General features: G+C 40.8%; 1 protein-coding gene across 1 annotated transcript; it reads right to left on the bottom strand.

Annotated features, from left to right (window-relative positions):
• Window positions 1–348: 348 nt before the first annotated feature.
• On the bottom strand, window positions 349–21,058 carry Rpe (Ribulose-5-phosphate-3-epimerase). Its single transcript, XM_067106589.1, has 6 exons — window positions 20,921–21,058; window positions 16,551–16,648; window positions 14,594–14,749; window positions 14,223–14,330; window positions 13,032–13,253; window positions 349–1,053 (listed from the first exon to the last, which is right to left on the bottom strand). The coding sequence occupies exons 2-6, from the start codon at window positions 16,638–16,640 to the stop codon at window positions 952–954; spliced, it is 678 nt and encodes a 225-aa protein (XP_066962690.1). The 5' UTR covers window positions 16,641–16,648; window positions 20,921–21,058; the 3' UTR covers window positions 349–951.
• Between the last annotated feature and the right edge of the window lie 699 nt (window positions 21,059–21,757).

Raw genomic sequence — 21,757 nt, 5'->3', positions numbered from 1 at the left:
CCTGAAAGTCAACTGAATACCAAGTACATCAACTAAGATTTTGTTGTTTATACAGGCAACAGAAAATTTATCTTGTGACACTTATAGCAACTTCATTTAACGTATCTAACTGCAAGGAATGATTTTCTTAAATCTTAAAGATTTCTTTTCAGGTATTACCATCAAAATCAAGAACTAGTAGTGAACATGACTGATTCAAACCTTACTATACAACCCAGTAACAATAAGTGCAGTAGACTTCTCAATTCCTCAACTGTATTTTCTGACAAAAGCTTTTGGTGAAGCCAAGAAGAATTGTGCAGATTCAGATTCTTCCACATGATCATACCAGAGTTGAAAAAACAAAAGTTTTGTTAGTAACACTTGAAAGTTTCATATTTATTTGTAACAACTTAATTACAAATTTTGACTGTTGCCTACACATTTCAAAAAGAATTTCCTTTCCCTAAGGGTGACTAATGAGCTACTAATATGCAAATTACTCTATACCTACAATACTTTCAAACCTAAAATTGCCAGAAATAGGGAACAACTTAACAAGTCTTACTGGGACTAAAAACATAGCATTAGGCTGGAAGAAATTTGTGCAAACATGGTATTACCCTTATACATACTAGTTACATAAATATTCATGGTGAAAAATAAAGTTATCCTACATTAATACTGTTGTGAAATGGAATGTCTATTATTATCATTAAATTCATGTGTTGTGAAATGGAATGTCTTATCAGTAAGTTCATTTGTATGTTAAAAAACCAAACCTAAAACCTTAAAATCTACAGCACAGTCAACATCAGTCATTTTTAAAAATTAGACCTTATTACTTTTTTACCAAATATACAAAGGTTGCTCAAGTATATTGTACTTTCTGTATTTTGAAATATTTCTCAAACGTATCACTTGCTCGACTATAGGAAACATTGCACCAACAAAAACATAAAGAGTAAAGCTTCACAAAGCATTTTCTACAGTGGTCCTTAAGAGAGAGATGACAGCTTTAGGATCCTCTGCATTCACAACTGCACTGCCTGAGACTATCATATTTGCACCAGCCTGTCAAAAATAGAGAGAGAAAAAGGGAAAGGTAATCTGCATGACAACTATGATATTTGCATTACCTTGTTTAAGTGACATGACTAACACCACAATTCTTAAGCCTTGGCTCTGAGTAAAAAATGAAGTGATTCATAGTGTGTTTAAATGAGTTTATTATACACAAACCTTAAAAACATATTTAACCTTATTCTGTGTAAAATGGACCTAGCTACACTTGAAGAGCTGCTAGAAGAAAGGCTCCCCACACATGCCCAGCCCACAGTCCACTATCTACCACCAGCATCTCTCATTCTTTTGTGTGGCTCCAATTCCACTAGAAGTGTGTTGCATCCCAAGTCTACAATGATTTCTTTTCCAGTATTCGTGCATTATCCTTTTTTTCCTGTGTTTTTTCAGTTTCACCTTTTGACAAATCTTTCCTTTCAGCGGATCTTTCTATTCTGGGTTCTGCTCCTATTCAATTCAGTGAGTTGATTCTTCTTGCTTTGGAACTCTTAGCCATGTCAAGTTAGTCCAAGTGCATATTTCCTTGCTCTTCCAGCTGCACCCTATATTGTTGGCAGTGACTAGGTCATCCTCAGAAGTGTTCTTTTGACCCCATTCTGTCTCCTAAACACCTGCCTATTCACTTTGGTGTTTCACCTGCCTTATGTTCTCAGGCTCCACTGTTCTCAGTAACCCTCTGCTATAGATTCTAAGAAACCCCAAGAGATATTTCTGCTTTTTGCTTAGTCAAGCACCACATTATTTTTTACATCTGCTAAGTTCAATGTTGACAACACTTCATATCCTCTGGTGCCCTACAGTTGGAGTCATGGTTATTACCCATACTGTATATACTGTAGGTGCCCCTCATCTTCATTTTCCAATTCTGCCTCTGTCCTAGTTAGCAGCTCCTCACTGGATTACAGTGAAGCATCTGCCACCTTTTCCTTTGCCAAGAAGTTCTGTGAACCAAGAATGGGCTCCTCAGACTCCTGTGGTCTTGTGGCTGCTGCCCAATCTCCAGCTATGCTGTGTCATGTGTCCCTTCCACAGGAAATACCTTCATGTGTCCTGCTCTTCATCTGGCCACTTGTTAGGGTCTCCTCCTCTGGTGTCAACAAGTTGCACTCCTGATTCTTGTACTACCTGCCATTTCTTGGGTGGTTTTCTCAGGTCTGCCTTGTTAGCCTCAGTCCTCTTTTAATTGTTTAGTGTTTTCGTATGACTTCCTTTGCACTGATCCTCTCTACATATGCTGTAGTTTGGTCTGATGTAGTGTCAACATGGTAATGTTGGTCTTTCTGTAACAAATTTGGGTTTTTGTACTTTCCTATAGAACTTTAGGATCATGATGTCAGTGATTTTTTTGACATTTTGGGCACTGAAGAGTAATTTCTTATTCCCATACTTTGTTTCAGGAGATTGCCTAGATGCTGAATTTTCTCAGATTTGCCCTCTCCCTCTCTATGAAAGCTTTATTTGACTGGCTCCTTCCAGGTCCATTGGTCTACGGTTGTTCTGTTGTGTGAATTGTTTCATACTCTTTCTAAAATGATATCTTGCCCAGACTGGTGTGTTCTTGCTGAAAGTCTGCCTTCAGCCATAGTAACAACTTGGGTTCATCAGTGTGTGTGTTATCAGGGTGCTGCTGAGGAATATGCAGTGTGTCTTGAAGGTGACACTAAGTAAGCAGATGCTGTAGTATAAGTCAAAGCACTTGGAATTATAGCATTAGCAGTTTTTCCTGCCTTTCAAAATGAATTTGAACCTAATAAGGTTTTACAGGCTGATACCTGGAGATGTCAAGATTTTTTTTTTTTTTTTTACCATGAGAAATCCATCTCTCATGTATATGGATGTCTTTTTCCTGAGGCACAACTTTTAAAGCTAGTCATGTTCACCTAGTCATGACAAGGGGATTTATGCTCTAGGATTTATCATCAGCCACATCCTGAGTGTGTATTTGGTTACCCTAATGTGTACATTCTCCCAGGGTGCTAACTTCTATGCCTTCAAACAGCACTGAGTGTGCATCTTCCTTAGTTTAATCTTCTTACAAATTCACTGTTTTCTCGTAATAACTGGGTTCCAGTTACTTTCTTACACTCCTGATAGCTTCTGGGACTATGAATTCACCACTTGTCATGCATCTTATGCCCCAGGAGCCTACTCTGGTCACTTTGCTTACTGGGGTATCAACAGCAGCTCCCTTCCTCCAAAATTGCTAATCAAACTAAAAGTAATGGGTTTTTATCAATCAATTAATACAATAATATTTTTTTCAACAAAGCCATTACTTTTACACTTACCAGCCTATCTCTTCCCAGAAATGTGAGACAGATCATCAAAAGAGATTAGAACTAAATGTGCATTCACAAACTTACTGGGAATTCTAGGGATAGTTCATCTTTTCCTCTGCACTTCTAAGTGCTGGACTTTGTGCAGCTATACATATCAGTTAAATTAAAAGCAATGGGTCTGTTTAGGGAAAATTTAATTGTTTTATAAAAAAAAAATTTTCCTAAAGGAAAACAATATTATTTAAAAAATGCATGAAATAAAAAGAGTACAGTAATAAGATGCATTCACTAATTATTATTTTTTATTATTATTATTATTTCTGGAGGAGGTCCCGTGTCACCCGGTGAAAAGTCCATTCAGCACTTATTTCTAGGTAATTCCGTTGCTAGATGCAGAGAAAAGCTAAATGTAAAATGCACAAGTTACTACCCCCCAGGAAGCTCAAGAGATGAGTCGTGTATGGTGAGGTGAACTGTCAAAAATCAGGGACCCTATCTATAAAGATTCCCAATGTCCAAAAGCCCCTTGAGGAGGTGCCAATACAAGCCCATGCACTCACGGACTGTGCACAGGGGCAATACTGGTCACGCATTCCATGTTAGCACCACCCCACTAGAATGATGTTTACCATGGGAGGAGAATGAAAAACAGGGTGGGTCACCCGAATGTTTCTTTGGGCCCCCTCTTGAAATAGATTTTCCTTTGTCAAAATCTTTTTCTGGATGAGTCCGTGTCCTGATAATAATAACAGAGAAATAAACATCATTCTTATGCTATTAAAGACAATGAACTGCTTGTAAGGGAATGAACTTAGCCAGTGAAGGGAAAGTGACCTGAACATAGAGGGAATCCTAGAAACGTTCCTTGCCGTAAATAAAATAATTTAAGAGCTCTAAAGATTTCTAGAGATCATGAAAGCTTAAATTGACCCCTGAACATAAGTCCTCAGAGATTCATGAAAATACTTTCTGCCTAATAGCAGACCTGCTCTAATATCATGAGCTTTTTTTTTTGAAAGAGGATCTGACAAAAATACAAAAGTCCTGTCTAAAAAAGACACAATAAATGACAGTAACTGGGCATTTCCCCCTTTTTAATAAAAGAGGACCTGACAAAATTGCTAGGTCCTGTCTAAATAACCTGCAAAAGGAAAACTGGGCACAGAGACAGACCTTGTGAAAGGAGTACTCCAAGGTGACCACCGAAAATGAGGACCCTCAACTGCAGCTAGAAAGTTAGGGTGAGGAATTAGCAGCTTTACCCTGATGAACCAAAATGATTGGTTCCTTGACAGGGCAGACAGTAGGAATACTAGCACTAGAAGCTAAGCTCATTAAAAATTAGGGTTTTCCCCAGCAAGGAAAGAGTAAGAACAAGATGATTGTTGGTTACCGAAGCTAACTCGATACATTACTCAAAGACCAGAAGCCGAATGTGGGCGGAGTACAGGTCTCAACAAACACAGATCTTAGGGATGAAAGTTAAGGGCCTGTGAGTCTGGTTCCAAACAAAACACTCCTCAGGGCCGTCACGGCTGCATCATTACTGTAGCTTCAAAACTATGTGAAGAGTGCTGGATTACTTAACTGCAGAGCCACACTGCAGCAGGTAGGATCCCTTTATCTGATTTTAGGAAGACAGTAATAACAGGACCAATATCAGTTTCTTCCTAAACTGTAAAATTCACAAAAACCACAAAGCCAGGGCACCCAGAACTTTGAGGCTGACACAGGCTGAGCTTATATCACGTGGCAGTTTGGAGTGCGTAGAACTGAGGTTTCAACCCCAGAGGGTGAAAACCAGTCCGGCCGTTGGGGTTACTGAAGCTTGTTGAATGTGAACTTGTGGCTGAAGTTCACCCGAGGGTTGTTCAAACCAGACACTGTGTCGTGGAAGGCTAGACCAGGTTGAGGCCACGCAACAAGATCTGAATTGGGGGACTACCTCGGAAATAGATGCCAAAACTACCTGAACGACGACCCGTCTAAGGACTATTCCAGACACCAGGAGGCCCTGGATAGGGAAACTGGTAGCGATTTTGGACCCCTACAGAAGGGTGGCAGACAGATGCCACTTGTCTGTTGGCTATGGAGAGAATGAACCATAACCTGAATGATTGACTCGACTTTGACCCACTTGTTCACATGGCGCACTATTGCTGTTTCGTTCAGAAACCAGCCTAAAATAGATCTCCTGGGAGGGAAGAAGTTATCCCAAGGACAGGAGAAGACGCACAGCCCCCAAAGCGTTGATATGGAACTGCGGGCGTGGCGACTAAGTTCCATGTGCCATCATGGAGCCAAATATCCACCCCACACCCGCTCAGAGAGGTGACTGGTGTGGAATACTGAGGCGAGGGAGGCTGAAGAGAACTGACGATAAGCACCTGACATGCGTTCAAGGTGGAGGCCAATATTCAAAAGGGGAACCAGGAGACACGTCCCTGACTCCGCTATACGTTTATAAACTCAGCTTTGACTTCAGAAGGAGAACCGTTACTGAAGCAAACTGAAGATAGCCCAAGACCTATTCTTGGCACGGCGAGAGGTATGTTTGTGTTGATGAAATGTTAGGTTGCCCTTGCTATCTCTTTCCACTTCACTGGATTCACAACCACTGAAGGCTACCTCCGGTTCGGTGGGATTCCTCCTGTGTACTTGAAAGCCCAGAGACTTCAGAAAGCTGATTATAATGGCGGCACCCTCAGGCAATTCCCGACGCTGGATGCCCAAATGAGCCAGGCGACTAGATATGTGGCTAGCATACCTTCTAATACCGGGAGCTGTTGGACCACGGTATCGTTCAAACTGGCGAAGATTCTGGGGCTGCATTGAGAGGCATGATCCTGGGGGAACCCCTGTTCCCAAGCCTGAATCCCAGAAGGAAGAGAACCTTCCTGCAACAAGATGTGATAGGAAGCGTCGGAAAGGTCTACAGAGGTGGTTACGGCTCCACGGTGCAATGGGATCCAAGACCTACAAGACTGTAAGCAACCGAGACTTGCTCGCATTGAATGAGAATATAAGCGGGACACGAGTGAAAAATTTTCCCGGCGGAAGAGAACTTCTTTGGCAGACTGAAAAAGTCTGCCTTGCGTTACAAGTGTCTCGCTTTCTTAATGCCAGTTCACTTAACAGACCTTCCATAAAAACCTCCAGAACCCTGGCGGTAACTGCCAGAACCGGATTGGGGAGGGGACAAACAGTCTAGCTCCACCCCAGGCCTTTGATAACTATACTCTGGGCCCAGGGACTGAAGTTCCACTGGCCCCGAAAAATGGTACAGCCTCCCGCCCACCATGAGAAAACCACTGGGAGGAGGCTTGCCCTCCCCTGGAACCTCTGCCTTCCCAAATTCTCGGAGAGAGAGCACGATGCTTCCCTGCCCCTGTGACAACCCTGAGGTTCAGAGCCTCTGGCAGCATGCCTAGTGAAATTTTTCCCTGGGTTTTCGTATGAAGCAATGAAACCCCATGAAGACATATAGGGAGCAGGAGACATGTGGGAGTTACAAGGGGCTGATGTGATGGCTGAACCAGCACACATCAAGGTGGAGGCTGGGAGTGGGAGAGGCTGACCGGATGTCCAGGGCAGGAACCTGAAGAGCCTGCCACTGCCTGAGCAGGGGTGCGCTTTTGAACTACATGAACTTTTGCCGGACTTGGGATAGGGTCCGGCAAGTTCAGATTGTTTCCGCTTGTAGGTAGACCCCAACGAGAACGGAGGCTCTTGATTAACATTAGTGGCCCGGACAGACCGTACAACGCCCACCTGGGGAAAGATTAATTCCCCAGGTGAAACTGTTCATAAGCCTTTTAGGCTCAAGGCATAACGAGGCTGCGAAAGATGTGTTTTCAGCTGTCCAACGGACTGTGATGAAATTAAACAGGTCCTGCAGAAAACCTGACAAGAGGATTTTATCAGGACCCGAAACAACGAACCGCTATTATATACCACAGACATTGTTTCTGTTAAAGTCAAGAGTTCCAGGACCTGGCAAACCTGTGCCTTACACCTTGTTCAGTTTCCGGGAATCGACTCCGGAAGCTTAGGAGCTGTACACGCTGAATAAATTAGAGGCGTATTCCGGGGTTAGAAGGGATCACTGTCCAACGTATCTGTGGATTTGCCTCCCGGAGATGTGTCAGTGGTTTACTTCGAAATAAGCCTGTTAATAGGAGGGGCTACATTCGGAGCACAGGGGGTAGAAGCAGGTCTCTCAAAGAGAACAGTGTAAGACCCCAAAGCTGGCGTGAGCTTGAAATTCTCCGCCTGCCACTCCGTTACAATTCTCAACAGACGACGATTGTGCCCAGTCCCTAGGGGAAGAGGGTTTCCCTTAGGGGATCTTGTCAGATAGATACCATGCTCTTCAGCCAGTTTGGCAAACCCGGATAAGGGGATACCAGACCGGAAGGAAGAGATGCAATTCCACCAACTTCCATGTGCCCACACCCTCGAGCAAAGGGGTACCTTCATGCTGGGAAGCATAGAGGTTAGGCAAAGGTTCAGACCGAGGGGAAAGGGGGTGGAGGTGTCCGAACAGAGTAGAATTGAACGGGCAGGATTTTGCAGGTGATCCGCTGTTAATCAATCCTGAGATTAATACCTCTGGGATTTAAGCTCCTGGGAAGGGAAAGCACAGACCCATGAGGCCAGATAGTTGGTTAGGTAGTTTTGATAGTTGTCAATGAGCACTCATGTGGGAGCTCTTATAAGGAGACCCGTAAAGAGTCTGCAACAAAGGAAGAGTGGCAACCGCCTCACTCTGCTCTGGGCCGTGTCCCTTCCAGAAGACAGGCCTAACTCAGTCAGACGGCACCGACCAGATATCCGTGGCGCCCCGAGGGGCCCGGAGAGCGGGTCTTCTGGGTTTTAAAGGTCTTTCTTTGACTGATTTTCACCTAGGACGGTAGACCAGGAATCATTCAAAAGGGGGATGAGGATCAAACGAATCTTCAAAGGAAAAAAGCAAAAGAAGGAAGAGAGCTAAGCGGAAAAGTTCGTGTCGCTATTCCCGAAAGGTTGAAAAGGTTTGTCTCTACTTATTCTACACCTACTTATAGCCCGGACGATGTTCAGGTTCAGAACGAGACTGGAAGGCCGCAACGCCCTTAGTAAACCCTCCTAAAATAGCTGCCAACTTATTTTAAAGAAGACCGGTCATCTCTTGGACCCCGTAGTCAAAGGGCAGTAACTTTTCAGCAACTGAAGTTGAGATTCGCCGGGAAAGGGAATATTACAATGTCCACCTAAAGGACATAGGGAATTCCCCGCTCTATGATCGCCCATTGTTGCTGACCCCGACCAGAGGGTGTGAAGCGAAGAGTTACAGACTTGCAGCCGCCTCCAGGTGGGAGGGGGGAAAATTAGGACCCCAACACCGGAGAGCAACTATTAATAAGTCACATGAGACGGAGTTTAAGCGAGGAAAACCGAGTAGGTGTATATTTAAACTCACCGATCTATCAAGAATCTTGCCTGAGAGAACTCAAACACCGGTTGAGCCACTATTAATGCTTCACAAGGAGTTTACGGAGGTAAAACCGGTTAGGTGTATGAAACCCACGGATTCAACAAGTAGCCTGCTCGGAGAGAGCATATCGACATCGCAAACCATCCGGGTGCTGCAACTATTAATTCTCCGACACAAAACCGCGCACCGGAATGGGAACTACACTGCGATCACCGCTGGCTTGTTGCAGGATAGCAGAGCATTCCTGCACTTAACAAACCAGCTGAAAGCGTATGAGATATGGGCATGCTGGAACGGATGCCGGAGCAGAGTACCGTGAGCAGCCACTTAGCCTAGTCAGACCATGAAACTCCCGAGTAAACTGGAGAGAAAACTGGATCAACAGACTAAACTCATAGACACAAAAACAGAGTCAACGGAACATTCGGGAGCGACCATGTTTAAAAATATGTGACGGATACAAATACAGTGGGAAGGTTATGAACTGTTCAGAAGTGGGCGACTCAGTGATAGCGGTGGGATAAACACCGACCGCTAAACACTATCGAACATGAAGTTACAAATGGAGGGGGAACACTAAAGTAAACAAACAGAAGACAGGTGGAAAACGCTAACTGGCCTCATATGAGATCCCAACAGCAAGGTGCGGACTGGGTACCAAGAAGGGAAACAGTCGACGAAAAGGAAGGGGGAGGGAAGGGATAGGCCAGGAGGTTTGTAACCCAAAGTAGCGACTCAGGGTGGACAGCACTCCCCGACGCCCAGAGACTATACTGCCTCCTCGCTGTGAGCTGTGTTGCACGACAAGAGCGAGAGAAAAGGGAGGAAGGCAAAACCTCTACGGCCATGGGAGAGCAAAGAAAGGTAAAACAGGAACAGGGGAGAGCACCTGGGTCACCTCTAGGTCCAGGTGGAGTGCAAACCGATAAGTTAGATACCAACACCGAGGACAAAACCAATCAATGCAGAGGGAGGGGGATGTAGGCTACAGTGCACAACATAAGTGATAAAATGCTCCTCAAGCCTTGGAAAGTTAACAAACTTTTGAAAACGAACCAAGGGGAGAGAGAGGGCAAAGGATAAAGGGGGAAGAAGGGATTCCGACCACAAAATAATTTATAGTTAAAAAGTGAACCCATGGGAAGAAGGATTGAAGCAACCCAAAGAAGGATTGAATAGGCTACGAGGTAAACCCTCACTATTCCAGCTTAACTTATTAGAAACATTAGCTCAAGTGAAAGCCAAACAGGGAGAGGTGAACGAGGCTATATATCCAAGGCAAAACCAAACAAAGGGAAGCACCAGACATAAAACACATAATGTACAGATCGAGATCCGCATGACTGAGATCGCCTCCCCAACGTTTTTCCCGAAGGAAAAGAGAGGCTTCAACCCTAGGCTAACCTAACTGGAGGCGATGCAAAGGAAGGAAGCCTAGAGAGGGATGCTGCCAACTAACCAACCCAAATAAATATATAATAAACATATATAACAGAAAGTTATTAAAAGATACATGTAAGAGGATAGCAGTCCCAACATCACATGAAAGTGAAGGAAAAGGCCTAATTTCCAGTTATGAGTATCCAAAATAATCAACAAATTCAAAAGCATCCGAACACAAGGTCAAATGTAAGAATAATCTTAAATGTGGGCTATCGAGAAAAATCATGTTCTACAAGCTTAGAGAAGGAGAGTCTAAACAAGGCAAATAAAGCCATAATAATAAGCTTTCTAATAGCCTGGAGGGGCAACCACACAGCTCAAACAGGACCACACTTTGCCAGCAAGGGAACACAAAATTCATAAAACTTACTAAATTGCAAAAACTGTAACAATACTAATGAAAATAAGACTTGCTAAGAGAAGTGAGGGACAAAAATAAGGCGTAATAAAGCCATGACAATAGTTTAATAGGTCCGAGGGGAAGCTCAGTAGCCTAAACGCCAAACCACACTTCTTGTAGTAAATGGGCACAGAACAAACATAAAAATAATCAAACCCACTTAAATAGGAATCACAAAATGGGAATACATCCCAAGCAAGAAAAATTACAAATAAATTACACAAAACATGCATGCCGACCCAAGACCAAGAGAGGTCGAGAGACGCCGAGAGAGAAGATCGAGACAGGCGTTATAAATTCCTTTAATTATTAAACTAAAGGAAAATAATAAGGAGCCTCAATCGCCTGAAACAACAAAACACTGGTACTCAGAGATTTGAAGAAGAACTTTGTGAGGATGCTATAAAGGATGCCATAATAGCAACAAACGTGAGCCAAAATAAGAACACAATGAAATTACGTGGTGAACGAAATCGCTGCTAAATGGAATGAGGCTAGTATTGCTCTTGTGTACAGTCCACAGTAGTGTGGGCTTCCCTCCCTCAATAAAATCTCTCAAGTGGGACGACATTGGGAATTTTATAGCAGGGTCCCAAGCAGATTGCACAATTCACCCACCATGCACTCCATTTCTAGAGTTGACCCAGCATAACTCAGCTTTCACATTTAGCTTTTCTGGTATCTACAACTGGAATTACCTAGAAATAAGTGCTGAATGGACTTTTCACCGGGTGACACGGGACCCCGATCCAGAACATATGCTCAGAGATCAACAATGAACAGTAATCCCAAAACTGCCATATGAGTTTCTTACATGGAGCAACAAAAGAGGCAACCAACCTTATGAAATGTCTACAGCAACATTTTTTGCCAGTAAACATAATTCAAAATTATATTCATGTCAACCTACCAATCTGACAACTAGCCATTACAAGAATGGAAGGTACTGCAACGTTTGACACAAAAAGTTAGCAGAGAGGAATCTTACTTGTAACTAGTCTTCTTTTCCTAACAATCTTTACATTGTCTCTATCAAAGACATTGTAAAGAATGAATGTATGTAACTATCCTCTTAACAAGTTGATAAACTACTTTTTCTTTCAACTCCTATGAATTGTTCAACTGAGCAGTTTCAGTCTACCCATAATATTTCTCAGTTACAGGAGTTAGTCTTTTTAAGTAGCAGCTCACCAATATAACAGATTAAAGCATCTGAACCTAAACTGTTATAAAAGAAACTCTGATATATCGTTGTATATACACATATACATGAATGCAGGTTTTTGCTGTAAAGTATATTTATACCCTGTACCCCTTAAACTAAAAAGCTTATAATTGCCTATTTTAACAGTTCACTGCCTAATTTAATAGTTCACACAAAAATATACCTTAAATTATCATACTAAAACACTTTAACATCATCATTTAAAACAAAAACACACCAAGAACCATCATCCCAAAACACCCAAAGTCATCTTACATCACCCTCCTTCAACTGTTACTCTTAAGCATATACACCCCAAAAATGCTTGTAACAATGATTTACTAATTTAAAAATATATCCCAGTAATACAAATTAAATAAATGTGTCTTACAGCAGTGTGACAACTAATCAAGTTACCCTGTATATGTAAGCACAGTCGTTTTCTCTCATAGTACAGTATTGGAGTCGTTCCGATTTCATTTTTGATATAAAGGGTCTTATTTATATAAACGAACAGTACCCGTAAAGTAAGCTAAAAGCTTTGGTATTAATATAAACTGCAGGATAGTAAAAACTTTAGCATAACTTTCAGAGTTGAATGCAACATAAATTAGTAAAGAAAAAGTAACAATCAGTTCAGTGCTTGATCCAGAAGCGAAAACCCTCAAATCAATATTTCCATTTTGCACCGATATATCTGGAAGTATGATATACCGCAGTCCATTACATCGGTGAGCTACTGTATTTTCAACTTTCAGGGTGATGAATTGCTTTACAACTGATGTGAAAACATCCCAGTGAGCTCTAGAACCATAGTAAAAAGGAGAGCATGTGGTAAAATCAAGTCCAAGTTCTTCATCCTAAAACTGGGATCTTGTTGATGTCCACAACTAACTATCTTAGACATAACCCACGCAGTATGCAACATGGTTTTAAGCCTTTTTCAATTTCTCCCACATTGGCAGTTCACAATGCTAAAGCAAATACAGTATACAGTATTTTGTTAGTGAGGCTATCCAAATCAACCAGTACTGAATATCATTCTAAGCCTGCATTGAATCTACTTCTATTTAGATCTACTTAATGGCTAAAATATTTTACTCTCATACTTCAGAGGTTTACAAATATTTAGTGGATAAAGAAAGAAATGAAGAATAAGAAACTTACCTGAGCACATGCATCAATAGTACTGGGTCCAACACCACCATCAACTTCTATGTCCATGTCTGGAAACTTTGAGCGGATAAACTCAACTTTAGGCATCATATCCCCCATGAACTTCTGACCGCCAAAGCCAGGCTCTACAGTCATGATTAGAATCATATCTGCTTCATCAGCATAAGGCACAACAACTTCAATGGGAGTCCCAGGCTTAACACCTATGCCAGCCTGTTTCAAATAGGATATGAAAATTATAGTTGTATTACATTTTCTAAAATCACCAACAAGAAAATGGCTAATTCAGTAAATAATCATTGAAGCCAGATAAAGATTTCCGGGAAACCGAAAACCTAATAAGATTATTTTTTTTTCAATGCTGCTAAGAAAACATCTTGATATAGCTTCTTTTGTGTGTCACACTTAACTGATGTACTGTATAGTGTTCCTTAATAAATATAACATTTTCTTAACTTCTATCTTCCTTCCTTTAAATTTCTGAACTACATTCATCCAGATTTACTAGTCATGGAATGTTGAAAAATAGCTAATTAACTGAAACTTTCTATACTTAAAGGCAGACACATCAGAAACAAGGGATACCTCAGAGTCTCACTTTAAGTCTTTCTTCAGTGATGTATGGACCTTGCTATTTCCCTATAAATATATGAGTAAATAAATCTAGATGCATTTCCTCACTTTACCTTTTCTAGCAATGTTCACATAAACTATCAATACATAAGGTAATTTTCTTAAGCAGGACTGAAAACTATAGTTATTTAAATTACCCCATCCCAATTCTTTAATGAAGAACATACATGTACTGGTTATTGTGAAAGCTTATTTTCCAAGAAATTAAATGAGAAGCATTGGTTAACTACCTTATAACCAAGTCCCAACAACCAATTCCAGCTGATGGTTTGTTGCTGAATCATTTAGAATGTGCTTGATAACTACTAATAGTAATGGGGCTGTTTCTGAAAACTGCCTAAAAACGAGGTTTTCTGAAAAATCTGACATAGGCTAACCAGATTTAAAAGTACTCAGTAAAGGTACTGCAAACTGTGTTTAGTATCTGTGCCTTGGGAAATTCAACAGGAACAAACATAAAAGTGTTAAACTTAAAAGCTGTGTTGCAAGAGAACACACAATAAAAACTAACTTTTCACATCCCTGTGGTACAAAACAAGTATTACTCACCTTCATACCAGCTTCTTTGATTTGGCGTATCAAAGCCTTTGCATCATCTGTTGCCTCAATGTGGAAAGTATACTGATCAGCACCAGCATCAGCCATTGGATCCACCCACTGGGAAGACATTATATATTATGAGCTGCTTCTATTGCAGAACCAAGAAATTAATCTTTTCCTTATAAAACATTGTGCAAAAAACCAGGAGTCAAGGATAAAGTTAACTTCTACAAAAAAAATTTCAGCAAAATTTTCATATTCTCTTCATAATGTATCTTTTTGTTTTAAAATTTACTATGCCTTCAAACACAAAACATAAAATCAAAATAATTAACCAACCAGCAAACAAACTTCTAAATTAGAAGAAATCAATGAAATACCTTTTCTGGATTTGCTACCATCATATGCATGTCAAAGAAAGCCTCTGGAACCTTAGGACGTAAACATTTGACCAAAGGATGTCCAAATGTTAAATTTGGCACAAAATGCCCATCCATAACATCCAAATGAAGATAATCTGCACCACTTTCTATCATCTGTTGAAATAAAAAAAATTATATATCAAAGTTTACCAGAAAAACTACAGACTGCAATGTTTTAATACATTACCAGAGATGGAACAATAAAATGTTTTAATAATTTAAAAATTTTTTCCTAGGTATGCAAACCAGAGTCTAATATATGTAGGAGTATTCCTCACAGACAGCTGGAATCAGATGTTGACTCTTGGTAACAAGATACTTAACTGATGGTGAATGGATGGTAAACCCCAACTCGCCATCATCAAACATTTTTTCCTACAACGTTGGGGCTATGCAAGTGGGTATGGTGGGATTATGATAAAAGGCTCTGGTTTGTAACCTAAGAAAAATATCAATGACCCACTCTTTAAAAAATTAAACCACTGCCTTTAAGTAGGAGACCCACTCCCTAGGTGGGATGATGTAGTCTATTAACTGACTGGCAATCTGAATCTCCACCTGGAAATGCTATGCTCCTAGTCATGGTCATCAGTAAGAGAGCAATAACTTCTATAACTTCTTAAACAGTTTGGCATAGGGATACGAGAGTAATAAGAGCCCTGAGCCAGAGTGAGATGTTTCTGAACTCTACTTCTACGAAAAACTTTGGATAATCAAATGCAACCCTAAAGAATGGTAGCACAGATCAAATGGTTCAGTATAAACTGATGGGTTCAGATGCTAGCTTTACCACAAAACCCCCTTATTAAACTGGAGAGCGGCAGGATTCACACCTTACGAGCTGAAAATCTAAGAGTATTTGCCCAACTGTGAGGTCTACCTCAAATGCGGCCCGTCAAGCATTTACTTGACCTGACCACCGCCTTACATAGGAAAGAAGAATTGAAGGAGGGGGAAACAATCAAATATCCACCCCCTCAACCTCAAGCCTTTTACCATCCAAGTACTGTATACCTTACTTGAGGTGCTTTTTTGTCTGAGAGAAGCTGGGAGACTCCACAACCTGTTAAGTAACCACCACAGGTCCTAAGGAGAAGAGTCCAATGATCTGTGGGCAGTGTCCAGAGATAAACTGAGGTGAAGGTAGTGTGGTGCTGCGAGACACCTGCCCCCATCACTTGTGAAACTTAAAAGTTCTCTGAATGGCTAAGGACAAATCACATTCTTGTATGTCCATCTGATCACTTCATGAAACCAGAAAGAAATGGTATTCTTGACACTACCCCAACACTCGGGACTTAGAAGTTGGGTTGGGTTCTCATTATATAGTGCTGCAAGGCTTGCACTGGGCACAGAAGCATCTCATCAAGCTCCTGGCTAATAAATTCTATGACAGTAATGCATTTTGAGTTTTGCTAGAAACTCATGAATGAGTACACCCACCCATCGAGAGCCTGATACAATTACAAAGGTTGGGCAATTGTTAACACACTACACTATGGTAAGCCTAGCAAAACAAGTTTTGAGGGTAGATCTTGATGTGAGATATACTAACATGAACAAAGCCAAAGAAAAAGTGAACCCTGACTGAAGAGAAAGTAGGCAGTACCATATCTCCTAACCCACATACCGCTAATTAAGTACTTTGTTACCAAGATTCAACGACCAAACCAGGATGTACCAAAGGTTATCCATATACAAAAGTAAAGTTGTATCCCATAAGGACACAAGGCAAAATATGATTACAATCAGTTTGTGTGAAATAATAACATTTTACAGTACTCTGTTCATAATACTGTAATCTCTAATCAGCATTTTTATCATGAATTTATATTAAATATGAAATACTGTACATATTCAACATCGAACCATCTTTTACTTCATAATTGTAATCTATCACTATAATACCGCATACCTTGATACATGACTCGTGCAAGTTGGATAAATCAGCATTCAGGATCGATGGGCCAATTTTGCATGATGGTTTCTTTCCTGTCTCTGCCATTCTTGTAACTGTAAAAAAAAGTTATGTCATTTGCTTCAAATAATCTAAAAAATTAAACACTGTACAGTAATGCTTTGTCACGTGAATACAGTTTGTACAGTAAAAAATATATATACAGGCAGTCCCCAGTTATCAGTGATCTGGTTTTACGGTGCTTGTCTAGCGACGAAAATCAGCAATTTTCGGCATTGAAAATCGCCGATTTCGGCTCATCAGTGCCAATACATACTTAACAGAAGTGCCGATAACCGAAAATTGGTGATTTTCAGTGCTGATAAGCCCGGTTATCAGCAATTTTCGGTTATCATCACACCATCAGAACGGAACCCCTGCCGATAACTGGGGCTGCCTGTATATAAAAAACTGAAATTTTTTACACTAGACTGCATTTTTTCACACATACACAAACTTAGTCTTTTTAGGAGTATTCATGGATGTGAGCTTGGCTGAAGCTAGTTAACAATGCAGTAAAATAGTGGCAGATGAGTGACTTAAGAGAAACCATACACTCACCTGTCTGCATAATACCACTTTTCTTTGGCTACATGTGTCATCAGAAATGGTTACAAGTGGAATTAAGATATACTTCTGGTTTATACATCTAGGAGGCCAGCAAATGCTTCTTATCTTCCTACTTTTCTGACCAAACTTCTCTAACTGAATAGAGGCCATGCCAACACACTCTCACACAATCGAAGACATGGGTGCATACCTTACCCAAAATAAAATCTGTACCTGTGGCAATCAAACATCACGGGAAACATGAAGTACCCATAAGGATGCACATCTCTCACAAAGGTGTTGTTCGTGTTCTTTCTCTGTTCAAAAGGAAATGAAAGTAAAAAACACACAGAGTAAAAGATGGCAATTCAATGGCTCATCCAAATCATTCAATGACAGGAAAGAGAGAGCACAGCAAAACATCTACTCTTCAATTGCCAAGAGAAAAGTGACAGAAGGTGAGTGAGGGGTTTTCCCCAAGTTTTGTCCCTATAACTAGTTAATGACCTTGTTACCGAGTAAAACAAATGTTCCAGCTCACAATGAGGATAGCTCTACATAAAAGACAATGGATTGTATTGAAGTAGGAACAAAAGACTCTTGGTGCTGCCTTGTCTATCGGCATGTCCAGGTACTTTGCCTGCTGCCTTGGCACAAGATTCTACTTCTAGTTTATTCTGATCCCCAGATTATGACAAAATGCTTGGAGACAGTCTCCATCCTATAGCAGCTGGGCCTCCAAAGATGTCAGAACATGCTAATCATCAAGATAATTCAAAGGCATATCCCATACAAATGGGCTGAAGTCAACATCATGATGAACATTCAAATGAACAACTGAGGACTTGTTCCCAATCCAAATAACAGGGTTTTGAACATGTAAATGGTCCTTTCACATGCAAAGCAGAGGCAATTCCTAAAGATCCTTACCTTAGCATCCCCTCCATTCTTCTTTCCTCAGCTTCCCTTTTGGGTCAAAGCTAAGGGGCTGGGAAGAATCTAAGCCCTTTTGCAACAAAAAGGCCAACTCTTCCCCAAACATGGCTTTGCATGAGGCACTTCAAAGCAATGCAGGCCTTGAAAAGGACACTGTATGGTGGATAAGAGTGTCCCAGCTATTGGAATACTCTTCACTGCTACCTAAGCTTTAAACTTCAAATAAATAAAAGGCAAAAATCAATCTGGTAAGAGAAGGGAGTCACCAACTTTCCTCCTTACACAATGGTCAGCGGGCATGTTCAACCACAAGTCAAACCAAAATGCTGCCTGGAGGGATGCCATGGCAACTGACTTCATGACTTGTGATTCTGTGGACAAGAAGGCAGTACCTACCACTCACAGTCTTTCCTGGTGAAGGTTATATAAAGTATCAGTCTGCAAACTAAGTCAAACTGGAGGGGAGTAGCTTCAATGTTCTCCTATCCATAAAACTTCTGTGTCAGCGGCAAGGGCTAGCAACTTACTAAATTAATCTATTCTGCTGTTCCATGATCCCTCAAGCAAGTGGTGCCTCTACAGTTTGCTTGAATGACAAAATGGGGTTCAACAGAGCCACTATATTTGCTCCCATTAGATCACTGTACTCATGAATGAGCCCAACTCAGTCTGATTGGGTTCTATAGGAAGTTCCTCACTGGACAGGTGGGTACCGTTCTCAGCTAACACTTGGCTGGCCCAGCGTTCGATTCTCTGACCGGCCAATGAAGAATTAGAGGAATTTATTTCTGGTGATAGAAATTCATTTCTCGCTATAATGTGGTTCGGATTCCACAATAAGCTGTAGGTCCTGTTGCTAGGTAAACAATTGGTTCTTAGCCACATAAAATAAATCTAATCCTTTGGGCCAGCCCTAGGAGAGCTGTTAATCAGCTCAGTGATCTGGTTAAACTAAGGTATATTTAACTTTTTAAATGAGAAGGGGCCTCAGGTCCTAACAGATCCCTTTCAAACTTAGAAGGTTCTTCTTCTCAAGGTGAGGCAATTGAAAAATATAAATACTTAATTTATTAAAGACTTACTTATTTAAATACTTACTTCTCCATTATATAGCTTTCACTTCAGCTGGCTAAAAGCTATTATAATGGAAAGGTAAGGTTCATTTAAAAAATATACTAGTCTGCCCTAATAACTGACCTCGGGGTGGTGACCAAGGTTGATAGGGCCTACTGGTGTTGATCACAGAACCACAAGTCAAGCTGACGATGTAACAGAATAAGCTTTGTATGGTCCACAGTCAACAGTCTGAGGCACTTCCCTATTAGGATGTATCCCTATGACTTAATTAGTCATTTTTGACACTACAGGTGAGGTTAGGTTGAGGGAGGATATCCACCCCTAACCCCTACCTGGTAAAACTCTGACCCAGAACCTTAGATGAGGTTAGGAAAAGATGCCTCGCAGTATTTTATGAAAGGGCTCTCTGTTCCCTCCACCCAGAAGTTTTGGTTTCCCACTGGGAGCCCTAGTAAAAGTGTATAAGAGCTCTGCACATTAGGCCTAGCCTATGGTTAAACTGAAGACTTCTACTGCGTCCTGGTTCCCACCAGTTGCCAATTGGAATATCTACTATCTTTTGTTTATGTTTCTGGTATTCACCACCTTTTGCTTATGCTTTACATTTATATCCAAGGGGCTAGTACTAAACATGGTGCCCATTTTGCACATAAACTGGTAGTTGCCAAAACCAGAGGTGTGAAATATTAGTCTTCAGTTTTACCTAGTGTATTTCCACAGGTTGCAGCTTGCCTAAACGCAGATCAAAGGGATGCTTCCTAACCTGACCTTTCCTAAGGTGCCATGCCCCCAGTTGGCCTAAGTGGGGGACACATCTCCCTGGTCCAATCCCCCAACATGAAAAATTGCATAATGGAGAGAAGTGTGCAGAAGTAGCCTCCATTACAGATACATAGAGAGAGGGATGAAATATAGGTTAAAGCATTCCCTACGAAAATGTACGTCGCACCCAACAAAATTATACGGAAAAATGTTTAAAAATATGGTAATTATATATTAGCTCCGTGCCTGTTTTTTACCTTTTCAACTGGTTTTTTCTACACTTTTAGGGTTCTGATACTGGCGGTGCATCTGTTTGTTGTCGGCCAAAAGGAATGTCCTTCGCCGTGTTTAGTACTGGTCGGGCGGTACCCATACGTTAACAAGTTATTGCACTTGCCGGACGGAATATAAACCGTTCGAAACTGACGTAGCCGTGCTCTGTCTTGTGAAGATCGAGTATGGAAACCCTTGTTGGATGGACTTCTGGGGTTAATTACATTCGAGTGCCGAAAATTAAAGGCGGAGCGTAATTAGCAACTAAAAAACTTAGAATTAGCAACCAAAAAACTGTAGAAAAAGTCAAGTTATAGTGCCGTCGCGCCGCGGAGCTACTATATAGTTCTACCAAAAATATTTCCATGGTGAGCTCGACGAGGCCTAGACCTACTGGCAACTTCAAGTTTTTACTTGTGGAAAAATAAGAGTGGCCTTTACGCCTAAGAAATGCCTAGGTTATACATCAGGTTTTAGCGGGGACACTAACTTGCCCTCCTACAGTACTCGTAAATTCCATACGTAAAGCCTAAATCACGTTACTCCAAGACACCTAAATTATAAGCTACATTACCGGTAACCAAGTAAAACTGCCTAGCAATGTCTAAACCAAAACTTAAAGAATCCATTGAAAGATTTGTGCTGGATAATAATTCATCTAGCCTTAAAAGCCAGGTTATGCACTGAATAACTAACATTCTCTCTACATTTTACATGCGTAAGAAACTTACATCTTGATGAACTGCAAGTCAAATACCGAATCAGCTGTTGGTCGACCTCAGCAACCTGTCACTTGGCAGTCACCTTGAGAATGTTTAAGTCTTCTCAAGTTGAAAGTTTGTGTCCGATGTCTTACAGCTGTAGCTGGTTTAACATCGATACTACGACCAAATTTTATAATAAATAATGGCGACATAATTCTTTGCTTTATGGATTGCCAATAATCACGGAATTTTGTGTTTTAAAAAGAATATTTTATGTTTTTCCATGAGTAACACATTCAAAACTCAATTCTTCTTCTTGCCCCCGCGCAAACCATAGATATGTCACATATACTTGAAGGACCTGAAATTTGCCATTCTATTACCACCTGATGTATTTTATATTAAAAAAATATTAGAAATCAGACCAGAGTTCCCATTTGAATTTCCTGTATGTAAATACTTAACCTCGCGTATCTATATTGCCAATGAAAAATAATCATCCAAGTAAAACAGTCCCCTTTGAATGTCTTATGTGCAAGCGTATTTTTTCTTTTTTATTTGTCATTTCACATACCACTGCATTTGAAGTTATCATTCTGTGTTATTTATCCTAATCACTCCTCTTAGCTCACCCACTTGTTTTCATCATGCCCCTCAAAATGACGTTCTAAAGTTCCCACCCGTAATGTAACTTTCAACAGAGAAGGTATGTTACTCATAAATTTCGTTTTGAAAACGACTGAAATGAATAATTTCTTACACGCAAATAAGAAGCGTGACGTTTTTTGTATTTTGAACCAGGTTTAAATTCATTAAAAAATCTTTAAGATTTACTTATTTCTTTTGAAGTAGATGGGTCTTATT

This window comes from Macrobrachium rosenbergii, chromosome 7, assembly GCF_040412425.1.
Source record: "Macrobrachium rosenbergii isolate ZJJX-2024 chromosome 7, ASM4041242v1, whole genome shotgun sequence".
NCBI classification, from domain to species: domain Eukaryota; kingdom Metazoa; phylum Arthropoda; class Malacostraca; order Decapoda; family Palaemonidae; genus Macrobrachium; species Macrobrachium rosenbergii.
This window is presented reverse-complemented; position numbering and strand designations above follow the sequence as displayed.

Excerpts from the sequence above, each read along its gene's own strand:
- Rpe (XM_067106589.1), bottom strand. The coding sequence starts at position 16,640 with ATGGCAGAGACAGGAAAGAAACCATCATGCAAAATTGGCCCATCGATC. Across the intron at positions 14,331-14,593 it reads TGGTAGCAAATCCAGAAAAG|TGGGTGGATCCAATGGCTGA; the intron begins GTATTTCATTGA and ends ATGTCTTCCCAG. Across the intron at positions 13,254-14,222 it reads TCAAAGAAGCTGGTATGAAG|GCTGGCATAGGTGTTAAGCC; the intron begins GTGAGTAATACT and ends TATTTGAAACAG.